The 20,238-nt window shown below is 39.7% G+C and overlaps 1 protein-coding gene across 13 annotated transcripts in view; it reads left to right on the forward strand.

The window, feature by feature from the left end:
• Positions 1-20,238, forward strand: part of Elf2 (E74-like factor 2 (ets domain transcription factor)) — a 91,822-nt gene that overhangs the window by 52,710 nt on the left and 18,874 nt on the right. For 2 of the 13 annotated variants that reach the window (XM_005386701.2, XM_013515286.1), the window contains exon 1: positions 13,084-13,613. The exons of 9 other annotated variants lie outside the window; for them this stretch is intronic. In XM_005386701.2, coding sequence (XP_005386758.1) covers positions 13,556-13,613 — 58 coding nt within the window. In that variant the 5' untranslated portion in view covers positions 13,084-13,555. Of the gene's footprint in view, positions 1-13,083; positions 13,614-20,238 lie in introns of those variants that run through there. 2 more of the 13 variants (XM_005386702.2, XM_005386703.2) reach the window with 1 other exon arrangement.

Genomic DNA, 20,238 nt, shown 5'->3' on the forward strand with positions numbered 1-20,238 from the left:
CACTGATACAAAGGACCAAATGTACCAGTTGTCCAAAGCATGTCAGAAATCGTAGTCACCTATTGTATTCTTAAAGTGAGTCTGTAATTTTAACAGATCCAACAGATTATTTGAAAGAATGAAATTCAAATGAGTGGAGATTACACATAACAGGCAAAACAAAATTAAATTACAAAATGGAAAAACAAATTCACCAGGAAAAAAAAACAACCAGAAGAAGCTGGAGTGATAAAGTAGAATTTAGGATGAGCATCTTTAAGTAGGATAAAGTGTGAATGTTGAAACTGGTAAAAGGAACAGTCTAGAAAGTATTATCATGAACTTACATGTATCTAACAACATAGCTTTGAAATACCATTTAAAACAAAGACTTTTAGAATTGCAAGGAGAAATAGGGATGATTATAAAACAACAGAATTTGAACACAGCTGAAAATTTAAAAGCCAAGGAGATACAAAATTAAAGATTTCATCAAAGAATTGAGCCACAGGTCAACGAACTTCATAAACTGAAGTATATAGAGCACTATAAGCATGCATTATGCCATAGGGAAATCTAAACTATCCAGAAAATCAATATCATACAGACTGTATTATTTTATCATGGTACAATAAAATTATAAAACAAAAAGACAACCAGAATATGTCATAGTATTTGAAAATAAAACTCTAATTAGTGGATCAAAGAGGAAATGAAATTATAAAATTTTTGCAGCTAAATAACAAAGCATTGCATATTAAAGCTTCGAGGTGGCTTAGGCAGAACTCACTAGGAAGTGTAATAGCCTTAAATGTGTTTCTTGGAAAATAAGAAAGATTGATATAATGAACATATGTGCAAATCTTTTTTTTTTTTTTTTTTGTATTTTTGGGACAGAGTCTTGCCATGCAGTTCAGGCTGGCCTTGCTCACTTTGCAGCCCAGGCTGGTCTCGAACTCAATGATCCTCTTGCCTGACTCCTGTGTGCTGGGATTACAGTCGTGTGCCACCACGTCCGGCATATGTACAAATCTTAATGTTAATAAAAGACCTACAGAATAAAGCCAAATAAAATTGGACAGAATGAAGATAAAAATCAAATTTATATAGAACATAAAGCAATAATATTAAAACCAGAAATTAATAAAATGTATGAATCGCTATAAAGAAAGATTAAGAAAAAAATGAGTACTGCCAGGAACAAAAATATGATCACCAGAACAGAGTTTAAAAATCATAAAAGAATACTATGAACAAACTTGCCAAGGAAATTGGTAATGTTAAAAAGATATAGATTATACGGGCTGGGGATTTAGCTCAGCAGCACAGCGCCTGCCTGGCAAGTGCGAGGTTGTGAGTTTGTTTCCTGGTACTGGGAAAAAAACCAAAACCAAAAAAAAAAAAAAAAAAAAAGATACAGATTATAAATGACTCAAGAAGAAATAGAAAATGTAAACAAGTCATTAAACTTTTAATTTTTTACATCTTACATATAGATGCTATTCATGTGCACACATCCGGTAAACCCAGATCTGTGACTAATACTTCATGGAATATACAAAATCATTGCCATGTACAAACTACTAGAGAAAAGTAGAAGATGAGGGAAAGCTTTCTAACCCATTTTATGAAACTAGTATAGTACACAATCTTTAAAACTATTCCAGTAGGAAAGTAGAAAATTTCTGGCTAAATTCATCAATGATTGTAGGAACAAATGTAAAAAAAGTAAAAAAATAGCAGGTGAAAGCCAGTGTTGATTTAAAAATACATAATGAGGGCCGGGGATGTAGCTCAGCAGGAGAGCACCTGCCTGGCAAGTGCGAGGTCGTGAGTTCGATCCCTGGTACCCCCTCAAAATAAAAAAAAAACAAAAACATAATAACCAAAGGCATAGTAGGAAGGCACAGATGACTACATGTTGGTAATTCTGTAAGTGTAGCTACCATGTGGCTAGCTAGACAAATGGAGAAAATCCATGTAACCAATCTCAGCAGGTCCCTAAAACATTTTTTAAAACAGCATCAACTGAAGTTAGACTCACAGATTGAAACCTGATAAGGGTTATACAGTACATTAAAAAAAAAAATCTATGACAAATATCAAACTTTCTGGAGAAAAATGGTGTCAGCTGTTGGAGTACTACTGGAGGTCCTAGCCAACACACTCCAACAGGGAAAAGAAATGAAAAGCATAAAGATCAGAAAAACATAAATGTTAAAGATGGTTTAATTATCACTTAAATTCCAGAAGACTGCGCAGATAGACTATTAACATTGCTAAGAGGGTTCATCACACAAAACGTTTATCAGGCTTGCTGTCTGTATATAAGAGTATTAATTAATAAGAAAATGAAGTAAAAGATCCTGTTCATAATAAAATAACAACCAGACAGTACATTAGCTACTTAGGAGTGATGCTAATAACTTATAATACAAATTATTTTATTGCAGAATATAAACAAATGAAGAGATACATAATTTGTTAAAGAGGGAGTAGGAAACTAAAACTGACCAAAATCATTGATTTCTAAAAAGTTTTTTATTACAACCTTTTTTTTGGTGTTTTAAAACAGAGTCTCACTATGCATTCCAGGCTGGCCTTGAACACACAGTGACCCTCCTGCCTCAGCCTCTTGAGTGATGGGACTACAGGTGTGTGCCACCACACTACCTGGTTTCATTGATTTGTTTCATTTTTAGTCCACAAACACGTACAGAAAGTGGACATGGTAAACTGTTACTTTTGCCCCCAGTTAACCTATAGTTTCAGTATGGTTCCAGTCAGAACTCCAGAAGGACTTGTTTTTGGTGGAATATGACAGACCTTTTCTAGATAAAGATTTATAGTAGAAGTCGGGCATGTAATCCCATGCGTGTAATCCCAGCACTTGGGAGGCTGAGGCAGGAGGATTAGTGTGAGTTTGAGGCCAGCCTGGACTACATAGTGAGTTTAAGGCCAGTCTGAACTATATATCGAGACTAGACCCTGTCTCAAAAAAAAAAAAAAAAAAAAAAAAAAATTGTTAGAATTGCCCTAAAAATCTATTTAAGCCTGGGATTTTTTGTGGAGGGCAGGTTTTGGATTGTATTTTCTTTTCTTTCTGCTTATTTTTGCTTGTTTGTTTGGTTGTTTTCTTTGAAACAGGGTCTCCCTATGTAGTTCAGGCTGGCTTTGAATGTATGTAGTCCAAGTTGGCCTCAAACTTGCAGCAGTCCTCCTGCCTCAGCCTCCTAAGTGCTGGGATTACTGGTGTGTGCCACCACACCCAGCTACATTTTTATTTCTTTACTGATAATTATTCTATTCAGTTCTGTGTATTTATGTGTTCCTGTGGGTACTTTCATATTTTCTAAGAAGTTACACATTTTACCCTTGTGTCAGTTGTATTAGCGTATAATTGTTCATAAAACTAGTTATTTTTTGCTCTATTTTGTATGTGGTTATTTCCCCCTTTTGTTCTGTATTCAGTACCTTTTCTGTGCAGTGTGTATTCTCTTTTATGATAATCTGTGCTGAGGTCTGGCTGTTAATCTTTTCAACATCATCTTTGAACTCTGTAAATCTTTTGTTTTTATGAAATTGTTTCCTGTTTAATTTTTCCTGCTCATCATTTTCTTTTTATCTTTTGGATTTCCTTGGTTGCCTTTTCCATCATTATGAATTGTTTAGCTTGTTGATTGACTGACTGATTGACTGAGATGGGGTCTTGCTATATCGCCCAGACTAGCCTCCTCCTCCAGATTTTCCCACCTCAGCTTCCTGGATGACACGTGTGTGCTGCTGTGCCCAGCAACTTGTTTACTGTTAAGCCTTTTACTTGCTACCTGCTAAGTATTGTTTTAGTTGCATCATTCGTTGACAGTGTGAATTTTTATTGTTCATTCATTTCTATTTAGAAATACTTCTTGTTGTTTTTGAGACTTGCTATATAGTTCAGGCTGTGCTTGAACTCATTGTGTAGTGCAGGCTGGCCCTGGCCTCACAGCAATCCTCCTGCCTCAGCCTCTCCAGTGCTGAAATTATAGGCCTGTGTCACCACTAGAAATATTTCTCAATTCTTCTACAATTCCTTTTTATCTCTAAGGTTATTAATACATGCTATAAGGAAATATAAGTATTAATTTGGCATCAAAACTTGAAGTTTTTATAGCATTAAAAGATACTGTAGACATCTAAGCCAGACGTGGTGGTGTATACCTATAATCCCAGCACATGGGAGGCTGAGGCAGGAGGATTGTGGTGAGTTTGAGGCTAGTCTGGGCTACATAATGAGTTCTAGGCTAGTCTGAACTACAGAATGAGACCCTGCCTCAAAAAGAAGATATTTGTAACATGTCTGAACTGTTAACTAGAGTATGTTAGCATTATACAGATCAGTAAAGACAAAACATGCTGGGGCTGGGGATTTAGCTCAGTGGCACAGCGCCTGCCTGGCAAGTGCAAGGTCGTGAGTTCGATTCCTGGTACTGGGGAAAAAAAAAAGACAAAACATGCTGTAAAACAATGGCTTGGGACATGAAATCAATTCATAAGTGAAATGTTAATGGCAAATAATAAATGAAAAAAGGGTTTATCCTCAATACTTAACTAAGTACGTGCAAATTAGTACAACAGTGAAAAATTCCTTGACACCAACAGGCTGAAATATTAGAAGTCTGATTCTGTTTTATATTGACAAAAATTGAGAAAAATGGGGACTGAGTATACTGCTGCACTTGCATAGCCACTTTGAAGAGAATAATATAAAATTAAAAATGCACTTATTTTATGACCTAGAATTTCTACTTGTAGAATTATATGGTGGAGAGATTCTAGCACACATGGTTAAGAAAACATAAACTTTTTGTAGCAGTGTTTATAAACAAACAATGGGAACAAATTTTTTGCCTACCAGTAGAAATGTGAATAAAAAGGGGTAAACCCAATGTACTGGAATACTTGGTAGAATTTTTAAAGCATATGCTGCATTTATTTATATCAACATGGATAGAATGTAGACCTTGAATGAAAGAAGTACATTTTATTTTATTTTTTTTTATTGATTTATTTTTGTTTTTCTCCAGTACCGGGAACCAAACTCACGACCTTGCGCTTGCCAGGCAGGCGCTTTGCCACTGAGCTAAATCCCCAGCCCCAAGAAGTACATTTTAGAATAGCATACCTAGTGTAATGCCATACTCAAAGTATGTAAAATAGTACTGTATATCATTCAGGGACACACACGTACACACACGTTAAAGTGCAAAGAGATTACAGAAAATAACACAATAAGTTCATGAGAGTGGTTCTATGCAGAGGTGGAGTGGTGGATGGAGACTGGGGATAGTATTCACAGCTGATGTTCTTTTCATCTGTGGTATATTATTTCTAGGGGAGTGACCACACCCTTAAATAAATGAGAAAATGTTAACATTTGTAGGTTCTGGGAAGAAGAGAATGTGGCTGTCTGTAACATTATTTTTGGTCATTTCCTATGTGTTTCAAATATCCCTCAAAAATTGTTCGATTTCCTGAAGTGGGGAGGGGAAAGGGGGCGTACATAGTAGTGGGTTACCAGTGGGTTTCGAAGATGATATAGAAATGTCTACCGTACAGTTAGAAACTGAGACCTATCACTTCAAAGTTGAGAGTAGATATGCAGAGTTTTGAATTAGTTTAGAAATTAGTTTAGAAATAACGTTGAAAGCTGTAGGTGGTGCCACTGTTCTGAAGAAAGAAGGTGGCTAAGAAATCACATTGTGAGTGAAAAGATGCACCTAAAGGTGATGTAGAAGTGGGTGAAGAAAACTGAAAAGAAACAAATAGGTAAAACAAAGCCAGTTTACTACCATGAAAGTCAAATGAAGGAAGGATTTCAGTAAGAGGTGTGAATATCATTTTTAGATACAGAGTCAGATTAAGACTGAGAATAAATCCCTGAACTTGGCAATCAGAAGCTCACTGTTGACCTTTGAAGAAGTTTTTAGTGGATAGGATACAGAAGCTATATCGAAAGAAGGGAAAAAATTAATTCAGCTATTTCTTTTGGGATTAAATAAAATGAGTTTTTTTGTTTGTTTGTTTTTTGTTTTTTTTCCAGTACCAGGAATCGAACTCATGACCTCGCATTTGCTAGGCAGGCACTGTGCCGCCGAGCTAAATCCCCAGCCCCTGTTTGTTTTTTGAGACAAGGTGTTGCTATGTAGCCCAAGCTGGGCAGTCATCCTCCCTTAGCCTCCTAGGATTACAGGCATGTGCCACAATGCCTGGCTAATAAAGTGAGTTTTGACTTAAGGTCTAAAACATTTCAGTTGAAAGTTTCCTTATAATTTTAAACATGCTAAACAAAAATCATATATTAGCCCTTGTAAAGTTTTACAGGAATTACAAATTTTTTTCAGTGTATTCACTGTACTAACATTCTTCAATGATAATGTAGGACTTAAACATTTGAAATCACTTGTCACAAATGTATTTAAAATATACAAACCACAGGCTGGGAGTATGACTCAGTGATAGAGTGGTTGCCTAACATGCCCAAGGTCCTGGCTGTGTTTAATCCCTAGCACTGGAAGAAAAATAAACACACACATGTACACATACATACATACACACATGGAGAGAGGAGAGTGCATTAAGTATTTTGACTCACTTTGCAGAGAGTCATGCACTTAGGAGTGCTTAATATATGCTACTTAAAACAGTTGTTTGACTAACACCTTTTAGGAAAGACTAGCTGCAATAATTACTTTTAAGTGTGGCTGCTAATAATTTGAAGGAATGTTTTCCAGAGTATAAATTATAAAGAGAATGTCTTGGTTACTTTTCTGATTGCTGAGACAAAGTACCTGACACCCAAAGTTAAAGGAAAAAAGGTTTATTTCAGCTCAGAGTTGGTTGAGGTTTCAGCCCATAGCCAGCTGGCTCCAAGGCAGAGTGGCAAAAGTGCATGGCAGATGAGAAAAAGTCCATGGCAGGGCAGGCAGGAAGCAGCTAGCGGTGAGCTTTCCTTTCCCTTTTATCCCATCCAGGCTACAACTCATACCCAGGATGGATCTTCTCATTATCCACACTCAGAACTATGATAATCAGTGGGCTAGTTTAGTTATCATACCCTTAATCCATATTCACACACCCTAGCTCCAGTCACCTCCAAAAAGCTCCACTGATGAGCGCATGAGGCTTGGTTGGGGTGCATCTAGATACAGGCCATTGAGAAGAATCCACAAACCGAAGGAGATTCTGGAGAAACTTGTCAGAGTAGAAAACATGAATCAAAGTCAGATTATACGTAAGTATGTATCAAAAATGGTACATACTGGACCCTTACTCATTATAGCATATTAATGGTTCATGCCCTAAAATGAATGGTGTTATGCATTGGCAAGGTAACTTAAAAGTAACTGGAAGAAGTTACGGTTCTGTTTGAGAATCTTAAAATACCCATGTCCTTCCAGAAAAAAACATAAACTTCACTAGCAAAATCTTGCTGTTGTAAATCCTCATTAAAAATTCAAGCTGGGTGCTGAGTGTGGTGACACATGCTTGTAATCCCAGCACTTGGGAGGTTGAGGCAGGAGGATCGTCATGTGAGGCCAGCCTGAACTACATAGCAAGACCCTTTCTCAAAAAAAAAAAAAAAAAAAAAAATCCAGGATTGGTGTTGTAACCTATACCTATAATCCCAGCACTCTGGGAAGCTGAGGCAAGAGGTTCATAAATTTAATCCCAGTTTGTCAGTTCAGCAATGTAGCAAGACCCTGTCTCAAAATAAAAACAGCTGGGGATGTAGCTAAGTGTGACAGACCTGGGGTTCAGTACCCAGGGGTAAATACCCCCCCCCCCCGTTTGTGCCCTTAACCCTAACCCTTGAATGCATACGTGGTTAATGTATATATAAATAATTTTCTATGGTGGTATTCCAGAGTGTAGCATATATTCACCATTACCATCTTTAATTTCATTTATAAGCAATTTGTCTCTAGGACTTTCATTCCTTTTTTTTTTTTTAAGTATTTTTGAGACAGGGTCCCGCTTTGCAGTTGAGGCTGGCCTTGAGCTCACTTTGTAGCTCCAGCTGATCTCAAATTCACAATGATCCTCCTGCCTCAGCCTCCCAAGTGCTGGGATTACAGGCGTGCACCACCATGCCCGGCTTAGGACTTTCACTCCTGATGAGGACTTCTGTGTGAACTGAAAAGGCTTGTTATGTTTTGGTTACATCATTTAGTGCTACCAGTAATAGTAGAAACTTACTACAGTAGAAACTTACTCAAAGTAAGCACCACATACTTACTTGTTAAATAAATGAATGCGTATGTGGCTAAGCGTACAAGGGTTTTCATTTTACTAATATTTTATAAGACCTAATTTAAACAAATCAGTAATACAATAAAAAATTCACAGATATCCAGGACTTGAGAGGCTGATGCAGGAGAAACATGAGTTCAAGGACACCTTGGACTACTCAGTGAGTTCAAGACTGGCCTATAATGTATAGTAAGACCTTGTCCCAAAAATACTGCCTGCCTAAGAAGAAGGCTGTGAGTAGAAGCCAGGTATGGTGGCCCAAGCCTGTAGTCCCAGGTATTCAGGAGGCTAAGAAAACAGGATCACAAGCCTGGGCAACTTGGCAAAAGCCCTGTCTCAAAGTAAGCTTAAAAAAGGGCCAGGGATGTAGCTTAGTGATAGAGTGCTTGCTAGAACGCATGAAGCCCTGGGTTCAGTCCTCAGTACCGGAGAGCAGATAATCAGACCTTAAGTCCTCTCATGGCTTGCTTAGGGCCAGAGGGCTTATTTCAGTGGTGGCAAACCTTTTAGAGACTGAGTGCCCAAAATCTAAAACCCACTTATTTATCACAAAGTACCAGTACTTTTAGTTTAGGAAAACCAATGTGGCCATTTTGGTAAAATCCTTATCAAGAGGGTCTTATGCACCAATTTGAAAGCTGGCAGCTCTAGGATGATTTGTTTTAGAAAGGTAGTTGGAAAAACTAAGATACTAGAAATGATATTTCCTCAATATCCCTTCACAAAACTCCCCTTTCAGTGTCACCAAGTTTGGCACCACTTTTGTGGTTGATGTCAGAGTGCCGTGTGACAATGTGGGACACAACACTTTCACTACACAAGATCTATAACTAAAACAAAAAAAAAGAAGAGGGGCTGGGGATTTAGCTCAGCGGCACAGCACCTGCCTGGCAAGTGCAAGGTTGTGAGTTTGATTCCCGCTACCAGGAAAAAAACAAAAACAACAAACCAAAAAAAGATATATAACTGTTCCCATTGTGTTCAGTTACACCAAATGACTGTCCAGGTCTCTGGGAATGATCTGTCACTATGTTTCCAGTTTTGCTATTTTTTGCTTGTCATTTTTTGGTGTTCAAGACTTGGGAGTCCACAAAAACACAAAATTTAAAAAAAATTGAAGTGCCAAACACAAATCTATCCCTATAGCAAAATAGCTAACACTATTAACACTAAAGAATTGGATTTTCCTGAATCAACAGTTTCTGGCAGTGATCCTCAGGAGGTTTCCTCTTGAATTTGCTGTCCACTGGTGCATTGCCCAAGGGGGCAGTGGTCTACTGATCACCACCTTTCGGCCTGTGCTGAAAGAAGCATCCAAGTGTATTTCCTACCTTGTGAGGATTTCTGCTAAAACCACAGTTGGGCCAAACAAATACATATACACATACATACATAGCCTTGGAAGTGCACTGATGGGCCGTGTGAAAGGTCAGACAGTTACTGAGTTGCTGCTATTTCTCTCTGAGCATCCACGTGGTCCCTTTTGTGTGCTGTTACCCAATGCTCGGTTTCCGGGGAGGTGCTGGGGTGACTTTGCTCCAAGCCGACAGAGGGCCCTGTGTGCCTGTTTGTGGCATGCGTGCCATAGGCTGGCCGCCACTGGTGTTTCCTAGGTAGCTTAGTGACATGGTCATTGGTAGGATCTCATTGTTTCTTGCTTTCTGTACATGGCATTTGGCTTCCTCCAAGTGCTACTGACCTGGTCACTTCAACTTTATTCTTTTGATAGAAGTGAGAAACTTAAGTCCATCCTGCACTTAAGGGGGAGGAGAGGAGGAACTTAGCATTATTTGTTGAAGGGAGAAATATTAAAAAATCCGTGGATGAGAAAAATCTGCAAATATTGAGTTCATGATAGCAGATGAACGGGTCTGCTACTTTCCTGGGGGGTGCTGGGCTCAAACACTGGGGTCAGAGTGCTTGGGTTCAGATTCTGACCTGGCTCTTCTGTAACTCTATGATCTTACACAAGGAACCTCAAATCTTCGCATAAAATGAGCATAACAGCAATATCTGTTTCAGGCAAGTGGCAAGGAAGGAGTAAAAAAATGAGGATAAAGATTTAGCATAGAGACTGTTATTTACCCCTCAAGACATATCAGTAACTTTGATATACAGAATATTTTCTATAATATGTCTACCATTACAGCTTCAAAGTCTGCTTATAATTACTTACTTTAAAAAATTTATTATTATTTTTTGAGACAAAGTCTTGCCATGTAGTTTAGGCTAGCCTTGAACTCATTCTGCAGACCAGGCTGGCCTCACAGTCACAGCAATCCTTCTGTCTCAGCCTCATCAGTGTTGGGATGACAGGGAGGTGCCACCACTTACTCAGTCTTGAAGTCCTGACAAAAATGCAGATTGGTGCATGTGTACATACACATATATCATATATACTGTATATATGTATAACACAAAGGTATATATACTGTATGTATATGTATAACAAACATATATCATATATACTGTATATATATGTATACCATATACTGTATATATATGTATAACATACATGTGTATCATATATACTATATGGGTTGAGTCTTACTGTATAGACAAATGTATACATATTTAAATCCTGCTGCATTTATATTTTTAGTACTTATTCATGTTGTTAAAAATAGTGGGGACTGTAGCACACTTGCTTAGCATGTGTGAGGAGGCCCTGGTTTAGCCATCAGCACCACTGTGTTACCCAGGCTAGTCATGAATTTCAGGGCTCAGCTCAAGCAGTGCTTCTTCCTTGGCCTCCCCGGTAGCTGGGAGTACTGGTGCATGCCACAGCAGCTCCTGTTTGGTTTTGGTTTTTTAATAGAAGGACCCACTGAATATCCTCCCTATTTCTTCAGGCTAGGCCTCAGAAGTGAAATTCCTGTGTCAGAAAAGTACAAACTTCTTTTAGCATCTTGATAACATTTGTTTTCCTGGAAATTTGTACAAAAATACATTCTAATAGCAGCTTACCCCTTCTTGTATTCCCAGGATAGTAATGTTGATCTCTTAAAAGTATTAGTGGCTTTTGAAAGCAAGCAAGAACTGCATTAAATACCGGGGGATATAAGATGAATGTGGAAAGATATGTGTGTATACAGATGTACAGAATGTAACACACACACACACACACACACACACACACACTCAAAATGCACTTCCTAAGATCTATCTTAAACAGATACTATGGTAAAAGTTTGCATCAGGCTTCACACTCATTCTTCCCACACAGAAGGTGATTTTTTTCTTCTTGAGCGGCACTGATTTACCACTTCTACAAAAATCAACCTTTGGCTTATATTGCTGTTTTCCCTTTTATATAGAATATATGAAAAACTGGTAAGAATGGAAATTCAGATAGGTTATCAATTTCAATAACATGCCTAAAGCCAACACTTACCCTTACTGTTCCTTATCCTCCATGTGGAAACTGTTAAAGATGCTGCTTAAACTGGGCCAGCACTCGGGAGGCTGAGCCAGGTGGATCCATGTGAGTTCAAGGCCAGCCTAGGCTACATAGTGAGTTCCAGGCCAGTCTGAACTATGTAATGAAGTCCTGTCAGTGGATCATCTTTACTTTAAATTGATTAGCAATAAAAAGTAAAAGCTTCCAGTTTTTAGTTCTGCTTATCCCATACATGGTAGGTTTACTCAGTCCAAGAGAGCGATCTGGGCAGTGGTAGAAGGGTGCGGGGAAAGGACCAAGAGAATAGATGAATATTAGGGGAAATGAAAAAAATAGTTACGAGTTTTACAACTCCATTTTGAGCTGTTCTGACTTTGGTCAACTTTTATAAAATGATACTATATTTATTTATATTACCACTGAAAGCATTTTTCTCTAGATTATAAGAACAGTTAATTCAGATCATAAAATTTATGTCAATTTGCTAAATGCGTATCTGCCAAATCTGTGTTTATTTAGCAAATACTGAACACATTTTTGTGGGAAGCATTGTTTAATGTAAATGTGACAAAGAACTTTAGGATAGCATTTTGTTTCAATTTTTTTTAAATTAAGAAATGCTAATCAGGTGTGATGGTGCATGCTTGTAATACCAGCACGCTGGGAAGCTGAGACAAGGGGATTACAAATTTGAGCCCAAGCTGGGCAATTTAGCAATTTATCGGGACCCTGTCTCAAAATAACACATGGAAAAAGGGTTGTGGGTGTAGCTCAGTGCAAAGGCCTTGAGTTCAATCCTCAAGGAAAAAGGGAGGCACGCTAGCGATGTAGCTCAATGGTAGAGGGCTTGCCCAGCATCTGAGGCCCTGGTTCAGTCCCCAGTACAATTTTTTTAAAAAGGCATTCTCTTGTTTTAATGAGGTCTCCATTGTCATATCACTGGCTTGATTTCCTGTTTGCAATAAATTTATAGTCGCAACTGGCAATGTACCTCTTCAGTTGTATTTTAATAGGTAGTATATTTGCTATAAGGTTAGTTCCTAGCAAAAAGATTTCTTTGGAAGTAGGTGACATAAAATGAATAGATTCATTTTCCAAATGCACTGAATAGAAGTGAAATGTACATGAATTTCATGATTAGCAAACAGGGCTTTAATCTAATCTCTTCGGGACTGGTGAGTTCTGAGGTTTACCAAATACTGTATACCTGTTTAGTGTGCTTACTACTTCTGTAAGAACGGACGCGGTCGGTCTCGCAAAGCGTTGGAATCTCCTTACTTTCCAAGTAATTCTCTAGGTACGACTTTTTGCTTTCCTATTTTAAAGTGCTGTTCTTCCAGGTAAATTGATTACGTGTTGCATAAGCTCTGAAAAGGCCAAAACAAGTTAGAAAGCCACCTTTATTTGCAGCGGCGAGAACAGGTATTAGATCGCTTCTGGGGAGGAAATGTGATTAATGGCCTTTTTCCAGAGGGGGACAGTCGCAGACCTCGCTTCCGCAGAGCGTGAATCGCGCCCCTTCCTGCCGAGGCGGTCCCGGCGGCCGGCCTCCCCAGCCTCAGGTGTCCGTGCGGCCGCGCTCGGCGCACGGCGCCGGGACTTCCTGTCTGGGCGCGGGGCGGAAGGATCGCGCCGCCAGCCGGGCCGCCGCCGCCCCTGCCGTTAGGTGGTGGGGTTTCTCAGCCCGGCGGCGGGAGGCGGGCCGGCCGCGGCTTCCTGTCGGAGGACGCGCAAGGATCCGGGCGTCGGAGTGTGTGCGAGTGCGTGAGTGTGTGTCGCCGCACGGCGCGTGTCCCCGGCCGCGGGTTCCGCCTCCGCCCCCGCCGCCGCTGCTCACGGTGGAAGTCAATGTGAAGCAGCAGCAGCTCCAGCCCCGGGATAAACATGGCGACGTCTCTGCATGAGGGACCCACGAACCAGCTGGATCTGCTCATCCGGGCCGGTAAGGACAGGGCAACTTTTCTCCCGTGCATCGGCGCAGCGGGAGAGGGGGTGCACCGAAGGCGGGGTGCCTCCCCCGAGCGGTCAGTGCAGGGGTGCGTGTCCACCTCAGGCACCGGGCGGCCGGGAGAGGGGGGAGTGAATGAAGTAATGGAGGCGACGAATCAGGAAGTGATCACCTTGGAGAGTAACCTGCCTCGGATCCGGCGCTGTCGCTTCAGGGTGGGCTCGCGGGGCGCGGCGCGGCCGCCGGGCGGAGCGCTGGCAGCGGCTGCCGGGCGCAGAGCCGCGGTTAAGTTGGGGACTCGGGACGGACGAGTTGCGCGCTTCACCCCAGTTGCCGAGGAACCAGGAAGTGACCGGGGCTGTTGTCTCTCGGCGGCGCCTGCCACGCTGTCTGGCCGGAGAGGCCGCTTCTGGCCGCGGCCGCGGGCGGCGGGCTCCTCCGGGGACTCGCGGCGCCCACCGGCCCGCGACTTCCGCATGGACGAGGCGGCCCCGGGCGATGTCCGGCGGCCCATACCCGCCAAAACCCGCGCGGACCCTCCCTCCCCGGCCCCGCCGCACGCCGCCTCCGGAGTAACGGTCCCGGGAAGGGTCACTCGGGAGTGCCGAGCGCCCGGCACGGCGCCTCTCCCGGCCCGCCTCCCTCGCGCAGAACGGGGCTGTGGAAAACTAGATTTATGCCCCTTCCCTCGTGGGTGTTGTTCAAGGGGGAGAATGCGAAGGACACCGAGTGTATTTCGTACCCCTGACCTGGAGCGTGGGGCGCAGAGAAAAGCAAGTGTTTTTTGTAAACAGTGGGTGAATGTGAAGGAGTGGGGCGGGCGGGAGGGCGTCTCGGCCCCAGGGAAGTCTCAGCACGGAATTGCCCCCTTTCCCCTCCCCCAAACCTCCCACCACAGCGGAAGCGCCTAGGAGAGGACAGAACGCGCGGGATTGACAGGCGCGCGGTTCCAATCTGCTCTCGGAGATGTTCCAAATAAGAACGTTGATTTCTGGGGGCGGGACCATGGGCCCGCGCTGGGCCAATGAAGATTGGGCGGGAGTGAAGCTGACATTGTACGCATGGAATTGGAGGGAAGAGGAGTGTAAACACGGAAGTGGCCGCAGGGGTGGGGGATGTGCAGCGCCACTGCTGCAGCGGAAGGGCACGGACTTAAGTTACATAGAAAAAGCAGCTTTACTAATAGCAGACAGCGCAGTGAGGGCCCTGGATCCTTGGAACACTGCTTGAATCCTGTTCGCTGACTGTAATAAATACACGTATTCCGTTCTCCGGGTTTCCTTTCATGTCGCATTGATGGGAATTGGAAAATAAGAATTAGTTACCTGACAGTAATGCTGTAGATGTTCCGCTCTTTCCCATCCGTTGTTTTTAGGTGGGGGTCTTGAAGTTAGTTTAGTTGGCGAGACTGATTCAGTTCGACTAGGGCAAAATCATGAACACATGTTTTGTATCTCTAAATTTAACAGAAGAACTTTTAAGTTTAAGTAAAATCTGGATATAACCATATGTATTGTATAACATATGGCGAGCAGCCTTTTATTCTATGTAGTGTAATATTACATGTTTCAAATGTCCCAAAGAAAAAGCAGCATACTGAGAAATTAAAACACATTTTTTGACAGTTGTTTTAGTGAATGAAAGGCAGAAACAGTGATAGTTTGGTTCTTTTGTGTATATTCAGTGCATTAATTGATATGAATTAGTGTAAAATTCTGGGTTTATATTATTAGTACTGAGAGTTCTTGGGTCAGTGATATTTGTGTGTATGTGTACATTTCAAGACATCTTGTGTGCAGTGGTTAAAACTTTTGAGAGACTTAGAATAGCTCCTGCAGTCAGAACTTTAAAAAATCCTATAGAGACAGGACTTAACTATGTCAGTGGAAGGTATTTTTTTCGTGAACTTTTGGAATTATCAGAGAGACTGAATATGACCTGTAGATACTCTGCTTGGAGTGGGTAATATGACAGTCTTTGGTTTGAAAGTACAAGTTTAGTTTTCTTTTGATAAGGGTTTTTTGTTTTTGATTATTTTTGTTTTGTGGCACTGGGGATCTGAGCCCAGAGCCTCTAGCCGGGTAGACAAGTGCTGTACCAGAGTTGCCCCCTCAGCCTGGATAAGAGATTCTTAAAAAGCTAAATGCCGTTTGCCAGCCCAATTCAGCTGCTTTAATACTCTATGTACATACCTTACAATTAAAGATTCGTTTTTGATCATAATGTTCTATAAAGAATATGTTTGCATATGAGTATTTTCTGATTCTTTTTCCTCCATCATGTTCGTGTAATCTGCAGCTCCCTTACATAGGCTGTATTTTAAAAAGAAAATTGAGACAGGTTTGCTGATTTCCCCAAGGTTTATTCAGTGAGTTAAAAGGTGAAGAGGAAAGATGGCCTAGAAAATTAAGATTCATGGTTGGAAGGTGTTATGACTGCCAGTTTACAGTGGCATTAGGAGAGTAATGTTTTAAAACTTTGTGTTTATAAACTGGACACATGATACCTCTTGTCTCCTTAAGGGAAACCATCCAGTTCGTGAAGACAGTTCTTAACAAAGATTTTAGTTTGAGGAGACAGATGAAAATTTATATAATATACAAATGTAAAAATAGTTATAGTGATTGTGATGATTGGTTGATTAGGATGAATGGTATTTGTGAAGACTTACAGAGGTGATAATCTAGTATTATCACTACCATTGTTACATGTTAAGGTACTAGAGGATATACTGTACTGCTTTTATCCACTCCCCCTTAGAACTTCAGTATCGTTTGTGGGTACTCCTTTAGCTGTTAATATTTATGTTGTCAGAGGACTTTGCATAAAAGATTAAATGAGCATATTTATTATAAATCACTTATTTTAAGATGCAAAACATTTTTATAGTCAAGACTTGACATACTTTATAAAAACCTTCATTGGGAACATGTTGTATGAGAAGGAGTCTTGACCCTTGCGTCTGGAGGATCTGTATCTGGCTATGACTAGAACTAGTGCATACTAGTGACTTAACCTCTTTCTGACTTCATTTTCTATTAACGGGGTTGACTAGATAGATGTTCTCTAAGAACTTTCAAAGCTCTAAAATTACAAGTGGCTCAGAGACATTTAATAGAAAGTTAAGGCTTGTCATTTTTTGAGTTTTAAAAAATATTACATCATGTGAGTGAATATATCTTTAAGGTTAGTAATTGAGTCTTTGAAAATGTAAATGTGTGCTTCATTGGAACTTAAGGCTACGCGTAGCTGTTAAGGAAGTCTGGGACCTATCTTATTTAATAATTTCAGGTCAGTTCTAATAGATGTAGATACAGCTTCATGTAGGAAAAACAAATGCTCAACATTGTTACCTTGCTAATACTTTCATGTAAGATGTGTATATAGTCTGGATTTTGTGGAAGATTTTGTTTATAATCTGCCTTTTCACTCCCAAGTATGCATTCCTTGACTTTGTAATTTTTCTTACTTTGAGAAGAGGTCACCAGAACTTTTGCTGTACAATGTAGTTATTAAGGGAAGTTATTAAGTCCATTCTGGAATGGAACCAAGACATTCTCATGAACCCTTATCCCAAAGCCTTGTATTTTGTCAGAGTTCATTGTGAAATTTGAAATTGAAATATTTTATCTCAGTGTAAATTGGAATAGCTAATAGACTTTGAGCATTTGTTATCTAAAGTGCTAATAAATGTTTCAAATACCAGATTTTCAGGTTTGGGATACTCAGCCTATATTAACCTTGAAAAGATCATCAAATTGGAAAAAAAAAAATATTGAGCAGAATGTGAAAAGATTGGAAGCATGTGTTGAAATAAAGGTAGAAGAAGGGAATTTTTGTCATTTAAAATTTTATTTGTACTCTGGGAGTGTAATTAGTGGTAGAACATGCAGGAAACCTCTGGTTCTGTCCCTATTACTGGAAAACATTGTTTTCCAAACTATTGAAAAAATTATTTTCAGAATTTATTGCAGCATTAATACTAAAATTTACATAAGAAGGAATTTAACCAGTCGGGGTGGGCACACGTGTAATTGCAGCCCGGAGGAGGCTGAAGCAGGAGGATTGTCATGAGTTCAAGGCCAGCCTGCACCTACATAGTGGACGTTGTCTCCTAAATAAATAAATAAGTAAATAAATAAACGCATACCAGAGTAATACTAGTGTGTAAAATGTCAATAGTGTTAATTCAGCATAAAATGATTTCCTTTAGTAACAAATTTGGTTGATACAATTGGCAGGGAACAAAGTATTCTGGACATTATTTAAAACAATTTGCATAATTTATAACTTAAATGTTTAAAAAGATGCAAAGAAGTACTTAGGAAAACCTTTCTCAGGGGCTGGGGATTTAGCTCAGTGGCACAGCGCCTGCCTGGCAAGCGCAAGGTCGTGAGTTCGATTCCTGGTACCGGAAGAAAAACAAAAAAACAAAGCAAAAAAAAGACAACCTTTCTCAGTAATCCTCTCCATTTAAGTGGACATACATTGTTTTACCTACAGAAATAGAGCCATAGTTTTTCATCTGTATACTAAGGTTTATGCTTAGGAGCTAAAACAGAAACACAGCCTAGAATTTAGTTGTTATTAATGTTTGATGACAAGTTATAGCTGTGTTTCTCAATTACAGACCAAACTAATCTGGTCACTCTGGGAGTCCCACGCATATCAGATCTGGGAAGACAAACTGTTTTCATAATGTATTGATATTATTTGTCTTTCACAAGTGTACAATGAAGTTTTCTACAGGCTGTTGTGATATTCAGACAGATCCATTGAAGAAGGAGATGGATAAATCCATCTGCTTTCTATTAAATCCAGTGCTTTTAAAAAGATTTGCAGGACTTGGGGATGTTGCTTAGGGGTAGGGTGCCTGCTTAGCATGTGCAAGGCCCTGGCTTTGATCCTTAGCACTGCATTACCCACCCCCTGCCCGCTCAATTGCAAAAATGTTAAAAAAGAAAAGAAGAGCTACTCACTCAGATTTTTTTGTTCTAAAGTTATTTTTCATAAAAATAGTGTCTATAAGTAATAAGTATTTTAAATAAATTAGTAAATAATTTTAATAAATAACATCAGAATCTCCTTGAGGTCCTCAGTAATTTGAGTGTAAAAGAGTCCTCCATCCAAAAATAAAAAAAGAATAGTTGCAGTACAGTGTTGTAGGTCATGCTTCAGTGTGGTAGTTACTAGCCACAGGTGGCTGTTGAGTCCTTGAAATGTGGCTTAGGAATTGAATTGTAAACCTCTTTATACTGAGTACATGTTAAAATGGCAATATTTTGGACATACTGGGTTAAATGAAGGATATTCATGTAGCCTTCTTTGTACTTTTAAAAATGTGGTTACTGAAAAGTTTTAAATTACATGTGGTTTCAGTCAGGTGTAATCATTCATGAGAGGCTGGTGCAAGAGGATTGCAAGTTCCAGCCCAGTCTGGGCAATTTAGCAAGACCCAGTCTCAGAATTTAAAAATGGATAGGGAACTTGATAAAGACTTATAAATAAGTAAATCTGATGCTGGCAAAGGAAAACATTAAAAGGTGGGTGCAAGAGAAGGAGGATAAAGCACTGAGATGCGTTAGGTGCACCAGTCCCCTGCAGAGTGTAATCATCATGTACTGCAAACATGTACTAATAAAAATTAAAAGTTAAGAAACGAAAAGGGGTGGGGAATATCGCTTAGTTCAGTGTAAAGGCCCTGGCTTCAATCCTCAGAACTGAAAAAAAAATTCTTTATGACTTATTTTATTGGACAGCTCTGGTTTAGAAAATAACGGTAGGGTTTTGCTTTTTGTTTTTTGGTTTTTTTCCTTTTCTTTTTCCCTTTTACACATTGCAGTGGGCACTATATGATTGGCAAGTCAAGGGAAACAAGATAAAGGTGGAATATCCCAGACTTTTACCTTCTTCCTGTTTATTGAATTCATTTGTGTTAAAGTCTGGGGGCATTAGGAGATAAGCCTTGGTAAATTGGTATAGTAGTAGAGTGAAGGATGACCTTGTGATACTAGTCTATGGTTTTGGTTGTAGGGAACTATCACTTGATGAAGTGTTTTCTCATTTTTTCCCCATTGCTCTCAAATTAAATTGCTACTAAATTTTATTCTTGACTCTGAGAACATTGTTATGTACTGCATCCATTGCCAGCATTCTCTCATGCAAAGCTGAGAGGTATGCCTCTTGTCAGACTTAATTACCAAGTTTGGTATTTTCTAACAGCTGTTGAGTGAGTCTGGAATACTCTACCATACAAACACCAGTTGATTAGAAAGAAGTGGAACAAGAATATTTTTTCCAATAGTGAAGGAAGGCACAAACAAGCACTGTGGTTAAAGTAATTTTTGTAATATGTTTGATGGTATTTATTTCTTCAAGGAGAATTGACCGGAAATATCAACTACTAGAAAATGATACCTTTCCAATTATTTGAACTTCACTATTTCTACTTTTATGAAATGCTTATTTTTTCCTCTTATAATTTTCATATATAGGCTTAGAGACAATACTAGCCAATCAGATTTTAAATAAGAGATAAGGAACGTTATTTTTAGCTGTTGCTTTTAGTTTGCTTACTTAGATTGCACAACACTGTTAAATTCATGTTTATACTTTTTGA

This window comes from Chinchilla lanigera, unplaced genomic scaffold (assembly GCF_000276665.1).
Source record: "Chinchilla lanigera isolate Chin_1 unplaced genomic scaffold, ChiLan1.0 scaffold00027, whole genome shotgun sequence".
Taxonomy (NCBI): domain Eukaryota; kingdom Metazoa; phylum Chordata; class Mammalia; order Rodentia; family Chinchillidae; genus Chinchilla; species Chinchilla lanigera.